Source organism: Capra hircus, unplaced genomic scaffold, assembly GCF_001704415.2.
Source record: "Capra hircus breed San Clemente unplaced genomic scaffold, ASM170441v1, whole genome shotgun sequence".
Taxonomy (NCBI): Eukaryota; Metazoa; Chordata; class Mammalia; order Artiodactyla; family Bovidae; genus Capra; species Capra hircus.
In genome coordinates, this window is record NW_017189776.1 from 23077 (window position 1) to 31066 (window position 7990).

At 51.1% G+C, this 7990-nt stretch overlaps 1 gene segment (V, D, J or C); it reads left to right on the forward strand.

The window, feature by feature from the left end:
* Positions 1-1283: 1283 nt before the first annotated feature.
* On the forward strand, positions 1284-6715 carry LOC108634672 (the record flags this gene model as incomplete). The annotated part of the segment is given in 2 exon segments: positions 1284-1421; positions 6422-6715. Coding segments are annotated over 2 exon segments (432 nt in total), but the record flags the coding sequence as incomplete, so codon positions are not given.
* Between the last annotated feature and the right edge of the window lie 1275 nt (positions 6716-7990).

A 7990-nucleotide genomic window follows, 5' to 3' on the forward strand; every position in this document is an offset into this window, starting at 1 on the left:
CAAGTGTGTGTGTGTATGTGCGTGACGGGTGTGTGTGACAAGTGTGTGTGTACGACGGGTGTGTGTGTGTGCATGACAGGTTTGTATATGTTTGTGTGACAGGTGGGTGTAACAGGTTTGTGTGTGTGACAGCTGTGTGTGTCTGACAGGTGTGTGTGTAACTGGTGTGTGTGTGTGACAGGTGTGTGTGTGTGACAGGTGTGTATGAGTACATGTGTGATAGGTGTGTGTGTGTGTGTAATGGGTGTGTGTGTGAGAGGTGTGTCTGTTTGTGTGTGTGTGTGAGAGAGGTGTGTGTGTGTGACAGCTCTGTATGTGTCTGTGTGTGTCAGACAGATGTACATGTGTGACAGTTTTGTGTGTGTCTATGTGTCTGTATGATAGGCGTGTGTGTTTCTGTGAGAGGGGTGTGTGTGACAGGTGTGTGTGTGTGTAACAAGAGTGTTTGTGGGGGAGCAGGTGTGTGTGTGTGTGTAATAGGGTGTTCGTGTGACAGGTGTGTGTGTGTGACAGGTGTGTGTGTGTGTGAGGTGTGTGTGTGTGTGAGGTGTGTGTGTGTGTTTGTGTGTGTGTGTGTGTGTGTGTGTGTATGAGGTGTGTGTCTGTGAATACTCAGTGGTGGCTGACGTTGGGAAACTCACTGATTAGAGGTGAAGGTGTCTCTGTGGCACTAAAGGCTGGTTCATGATGGGGACTGTGTCCTGTGGGACGTGTCCCTCAGTGGAAGAGCTCTGTGTACACAGGGGTCAGGGACCTGGCAGGCACACACGTCCTCAAACAAGGATGAGGACACAGACACGCACCCACTGAGCGTGGCCATGGGTCACAAGACTCCTCCTTCCTGATATCGCCCATGTATTGACTGTAAAGTCTTCAGCCTCTAGAACATGCAGATGACCTGAGGTGTCCTGGGATAAATACGGATATTCTGAGCCCGGGAACATCACCCCCAGCAACACCAGCTCTGCACAGCAGTCCTGGGAGCACAGCCCTCTCCAGGGACTGGAGCTGGAGAGCCCGCCTCCTGGTGGCCTTGGCTCCAGGTCAGGGTCCTGCCAGTTCTGGGGTGAAGGAAAGGACAGGGTCCAGTCGAGCGGGTTCAGGCGCTACTGTCCCCTGTCCACAGGTGTGCACTCCAGGTGCAGCTGGTGCTCTTGGGGCTGAGCTGAGGAAGCCTGGGGATCAGTGAAGGGGTCCTGCAAGGCTTCTGGATACACCTTCACCGACTACTAGAGGCACTGGGTGCGACAGGCCCCTCAACAAGGGCTTGAACGGATGGACAGATGGACAGCAAGGATGGTGGAACAAAGTATGCACAGCAGTTCCAGAGCAGAGTCACGCTGGCTGCAGACACGTCCACCGGCACCGCCTACATGGAGCTGAGCAGTCTGAGGTCTGAGGACACGGCTGTTTATTACTGGGTGAGACACACAGTGTGAAAACCCACATCCCGAGGGTGCCAGAAACCCTGAGGGGCAGGGCGGCTGTGCTGGGAGAGGAGAGAGAGAAATGATGGTTTTCCTGACTTCTCGTCACCAAGAGTCTGGAATCTGAGAGATCAGATCATGCTCTCCTGGACACTGGTGCTTTTGAGCAAGATCTCAAGATAACAAATATATGAAAGAAAGATGCGAGGTAAAGATTTCCCTCCAAAGGGCTAGGGATTTTTATTCCTTTCTTAGCAGGGGTATTGAGAGCCTCATTGTTCTTGGGAATGTTAGGTGAGGCATGATCTGGGAATACCTGGTTAATGTCAAGGATGGGATTCTTGTTCTGTAGAGTCTCCTGGCAAGTCCTCTGGCTCATTCTTCAGTTTTCAAAGTGGCATCGTCCTTGGGGGATCCCAAGGGTGAGTTTCTATTTCCCAGTCTCTGCCAAGCAGCCCACACGTGGCATCTGGTCAGACAGCCACGAGCAGGGCTACAGAGTCGGGGTCGACAGGCGCACAGGCCCCTCAGTCTGTGGCGGCACACGGTTCCTCCCAGGGGCGGCGGCCTGCAGTGCCCTGGCCCCAGGGGCAGTGCTTGTGGTCACCACCTAGAGGGAGCCCTGTAGGAGACACTGGCTGCTGTGAGGCCCACGTCCTAGCCGGTATCACTCTGCGGGTCATCGTGTCAGCTTCCCACACGTGTGCGGCTCAAATCGACGCACACACATTCCCTTTCCGGCCACAGTTCAGAGTCTGATATCAGCTTCACTGGACTGGAATCCAGATGCGGCAGGACCACAGTCCCAAGGCTCTCAGGGTCTGAATGCATCTGAGCTCCCAGAATTCAGGTTTGGAATTCCTGTGCACCTAGGATAATGAGGTGAGAATCGCGGTCTTTGGCAGATGCTTAAATCATGAGAGGAGAGTCCTCATGATTTGGGTTGGAGTCTTTCTAAGAGTCCCCAAAGAACACACTTGTCCCTGTCCACCAGGTAAGGACCCAGCAGGAAGGTGGAGATGTGAGCCCCGAGGGGAGCCTCACCAGAAGGCAGCCTCACTGGTGTCCTGACCTGGGGCTTCCAGCCTCTAGGACTGTGGGAAATCAAGGGTTGCTTACAGACCAACCACCCGAGCACCTGTTATGCACTCTGAAAGGATACAGTCAGGGACAATCTGCTTCTTTGCCCTGTCCAGTCTAGGGCTTCACACCCGCATCCCTGGCTCTCAGCCACTTCCTTCACCTGCACAGCCCAGCAAAGCACCTTCCATCAGTGGCCACTTCTCCCAGGGTTGATGCCCTTGGCCCCCCTCTGATGAACACATTTGTGGTTTCAACTGGAGCCACACGATAATCCAGGAAAATCAGACCTCTAAATTAGTCACGTTCTCCAAAGTCCCTTATGCCATGTGAGATGACATTCAGAGACTCAATGAATGATTCGGACAAACACAGTCCACCTTCAGCCCTGCAAATACATCCTTCCCACAGGCCCAGTACACTTAGCAAATCCCAGAAAACCTCCAAACTGTCAACCTAAGAATTCACACTAAATCATAATGTCAGTTATAATAAAGATTATAGAGCAAAGTTGGCCCAAATACTATCACCTCCAAGTCCCAAATCTAGTCCTCTAACTCAGCAATGCATGAGGATTTGTGTTCTAAAATACAACACTAAGGCAGGCATATCTCAGCTACAAGGAGCTTCATTCCGTGTGAGTCAGAAAGGACCCTGGTCCCAGGTGCACGCGTGCTCAGGGCTACAGCTGTGTCTGACTCTTTGCCACCCTGTGGACTATAGCCTGCCAAGCTCCTCCTCCATGGGCTTCTCCAGGCCAAGAATACCGGAGTGGGTCGGTATTTCCTCCTCCAGGGGATCTTCCCGACCCACGGACTGAACCCAAGTCTCCCACATTTCTTTCACTGCAAGCAGGTTCTTCACTGCTGAGCCACCAGGGAGGCCCCACTGGCCCCGACAGTGTTTAAACCCATCCATGCGAACCTACTAAGTGCAAGGTCTGGGAATAGCCTTCTCCGGCTTCTCTTGCAGCCTCTGGGCCTGTTGATCTGCCCCCTTACTTTCCATTCCTCAAGGTGGGAGGTGGTGCGTATTTGAAGCTGAGCGCTTTCACCAGCCTATTTCCTGCTCTGGGATCTTGAACCATCGCCGTGACCCTCAAGTAGAAGACAACTGTGGATGGTGCGTGATCCTCTCTAGTCGTTGCTGAATCTGATTTGCTAATAGGTTTTGAGAAGTTTCGCATTAAATTCATCAAAGGTGTGTTTTACAAAGTCCCTCGAGAAGCTTTCTGTTCCGAGACTGTTGCTCCTCGGAAGGTTTTAAACTCACTATCATGAAGCCCAGTTTGCACACATGATCGGTCTCGTCATGTCCTCTGCTCCATCTTGATTCACTCCTGCAGGTTTTACAGTTTAGGAGTTTGTCCATTTCCTCTAGATTGTCAATTTCTTGGCATACAACTGTTTGTAATAATCTCATATGATTTTTTGTATCCCTGTGGTATTAGCTTTATGTCTTTTCTAGTTTTTTATTTTATTCCAGGACATTCTTTTTCCTCCTTTGGAGACTGACTAAAGATTTATGGTTTTGCTTGTCTTTGCAAAAATTACAGCAACAACGACGTCAGCCAGCTGATGATTTCACAATCGTTTTGCCTATTGTTTGTGTGTGTGTGTGTTCATGTCAGTATTATTAATTTCTGCACTTTTTTGTTATTTCCTTCCTTCCACTGCCTCTGGGCTTTTCTGGCGAGTGCTTTCTAATTTCTGTAGGTAGTGAGTTCGATTGTTTTCTTCCAGTTTCTTGAAGAAGGCCTGTATCATTGTCAGCTTTCAATTCAGAACTACTGGGCAGGCATAGAGTTTAGAGATAAGTGTGTGTTAGTCACTCAGTCATGTCTGACACTTTGTTACCCCATGGACTGAAGCCCGCCAGTCTTCCTTCTCCTTTCTAGGCAAGAATACTGGAGTGGGTTGCTATTTCCTATCTTTCAGACCCGAGGATTGAAGCCAGGTCTCCTAAATTGCAAGTGGATTCTTTACCACAAGAGGCAAAATTCTCATTACCTACAGAACACTGTAGATAGAAAACTTTAAGGACTCCCCACAAAACTACTAGACCACACTCATCCAGAGAGCACTAAACTCAGCAGGTCGGAGTGGGTGCCAGCATCTGATTGCGCATGGCTTAGGAGTTGGTGGGGATACTCTGGATCCCACGTTCGATGCCGTAAACTAAACCCCATATAAACCAACCAGCAGTGGATTTGGGGATGTGGTCTGCAGCCTTCCAGTCCCGAGAGATGAGAAGCATACGTGGGTTTTACAGGTGGTCCAATGGGATCACAAGATCACAGAAAGTGCAGGAGAGGGAAAGCCTGTTAGGCGATGCCCCACAAGCCTCCACTGGCCTTGACGATGGACAAAGGTGTTGAGCTGAGGGAAGAGCTCCAGGGCCCTTCCCTGGAGGCTTGACCATGTTGCAGAGCATTGGGGACAAGGGACCCCACACACTCTGAGGCAGAGTGAGGAGAGGCCTCTGCCCAGAGCACTTTCAGGGGTCGGGAAACTGGATCTGGCACAGAAGACATGCTGGTGCACAACTGCTGTGGCCAAAGCCAGACCGGGAAGGGCTTTTCATAGACAGTAGGTTCTAACTCAGTCAGTGTACAGGTGAGCTTCTCGTGCCGAGGAAGAGCTGACCTGCGCCAGACCCGAAGGGGTGACATCTCAGGGCAGGAGAAGCCCAGGGTCACAGGGACAGGGCGTCAGTCAGAGTGGGGACACGCACTGGTCTTTTCTGGCTCCAGGAGAGAGAACGCCGCTGACGACACTGACGACAGCACTCTCCTCCCAGGAAACCCCCTGTAAATCCACACACGCTGTGACGGTCGCCAGCCCCAGTCTACACCTCACACCCAGAAATGCAGGTGTGAGGCCACAGGGAGACGGGGGAGCGGAGCACTAACGGGCTCCAGGAGCTGCCTGTCCTCAGCCCTCAGTCCTCAGTGGACTTGGGGTCCTCAGTGTCCACCCTCAGGGAGGAGATGCTGAGCGTCACGAGTTCCTGCAGACACGCAGTTGTGCACAGGAAAATGCAGGCTGCCGGGCAAGTCAGCGGTGCTGGGAAGACGAGCAGGTCAGCAGAAATGTCTACTTCGTCCACAAAATTAATGCTATTTTTAATTACTATGAACTAACCTCCTCTAGAGTGATTCTTGAGGTTATTTAAGCTACTCAAGATGAACAAATAGTCAAGAAACCAAAGGAAAATATAAATGCTTTGGGAATTCTGATAGACATTAAATTGTACTCAACTCCATTTGAATTCAATGTGATTATTATATGTATATTTTTCTCTGAGTTTGCATAGAGTAAGTAAACATCAGCTAATCAGAAAATAAAAAACTAAAATAAAATAAGTGTTTGTGTCTAACAAATGGCTGGTACCTGAATGTGTGGTGGGCATTTTTTGAGTAAAGGCAAACATGTTCATGAGATTAAAGTCTCTTCCCCAAATCTGCTTTTGTTCCCCGAAAGCATTTTTTTTCCTGACCAGCCCTCCATCATCATTTCATCCCTCAACAGTCTTCTTGTCGTGGGGAAGGCGACCCCAGGAGGGGCTGAGTTCTCTGAGGGCACAGTCAGCACCCCCCTCACAGGGGAGCCCCAGAGGCAGGACCGCTATTCACTGCTTTCTGCTTTTTATACAGAGGTCCCTCCCGTATGCAAATATCCACTCAGGTCACAGGGTAGAAACAAAGCACCAGCTCACTTAAATTCAGGTTCCTCCTCAGGCTTCAAGAGATCTCCAGGAGTGGTGACTCTCATCTGCTCCAAGATGAACCCTCCTCTTTGTGCTGTCAGCCCCCAGAGCTGAGTGTCTCTGGCTCAGACATGGGCACGTGGGGAAGCTGCCTCTGAGCCCATGGGTCACCGTGCTTCTCTCTGTCCACAGGGGTCCTGTCGCAGGTGCAGCTGCAGGAGTCGGGACCCAGCCTGGTGAAGCCCTCACAGACCCTCTCCCTCACCTTCACGGACTCTGGATTCTCATTAACCAGCTATGGTGCAGGCTGGGTCCGCCAGGCTCCAGGAAAGGCGCCGGAGTGGGTTGGTGGTATAGATTATGACGGAGACACAAGCTATAACCCGGCCCTGAAATCCCGGCTCAGCATCACCAGGGACACCTCCAAGAGCCAAGTCTCCCTGTCACGGAGCAGTGTGACAACTGAGGACACGGCCGTGTACTACTGTGCAAGAGACACAGTGAGGGGAAGTCAGTGTGAGCCCAGACAAAAACTTCCCTGCATAGGGGCCCGTGCCCACCAGGGGGCGCTCAGGACTCAGTACAGAGCAGCGCCCCGGAGCAGGTGCAGAAGCAGCCTTGGGCGGTGAGAGGCCTGCGGGGGATTCTCCTAGAGATTCTCTTTCCTCCTCCTGCCCAGGAGCTGCACCATAGACCCTCTTCTGTGTCCTGGTATTTCATTGTTATGGTTTAAGTCACTCTCAGACAACTGTGTGTTTATATCTATTTTAAACTTTCCTTGAATCAAAGACAGCTTTATGCAAACACACACACACACACACGCACACACACACACACACACACACGATAGTCAACAGCTAAAATTTTTTCTCCTATATTTTTCTTCAGTCTAAGGAACTCAGTAAAACACTTGACTCTCGTTAATTTCAAAACAGTTAACTGCTGAAGGAAATATAAGATATTAAAACGTTTTATTCTTTGTTTTGTTTTTGTACATGAGGAAGAAAGAGACCCAACCTCCTTCTGCCTGTGAAACTGCACACTTAGAATCTGGAGTGAGCAGTGTGAAAGGCTCTGGCGTCAGAGGTCCCCAGTGCTGCACATGCGATGATTCTCGTCATCACAGATTCTGTACTGCAAAGTCACCTACACGCTCGCTTTCATTAGGGTCTTAACATAAACACTGTTACCTTGTGTCCTTATATAGACATTGACAGCATGGCCAGTTCACTGAGTCACTCAACACACACACATTCCAGGTGAGGGCAATCAGCGTGATGCCATCTCGCCTGAAATTCTCTGAAGTCCACACCCATTCTGAGCTTATGTCTGGATCATTCATAAGAGGAGATACAGAGGTCCTCAGGTGGATTTGTCCGTGGGGTCAACGTGGAGCCACACCATGTGTCCTCTCTCCCATCACAGTGACCGTCACTGGCACAGGGACAGGAAGCAGGAGCTGTGCTGGGCTCAGCCCTGAGGAAAGACCCAAGGACTGAGAGGGGCGAGGCTGAGCTGACATGGGCACGGGGCAGGGGAGGGGCCAACAGGACAGAGACTCTGGCTCAGAAAGGGGGACCTGCCCTGGATGGTTCCAAGCCTCTGGTAGACACACTGCTTTCCCACCCTTGCTAGCCCCAATGAAAATTCAGAAGGCGCCCATGGGGATCCCGGGGTGACCAGGGTGAGTGTGACCACAGCCTCTCTGGACTCACAGGGAAAGAGCTCCTCAGTGCACATGCCTCTTCAAGCTCCAGGGTAAAACCCACCCCTGG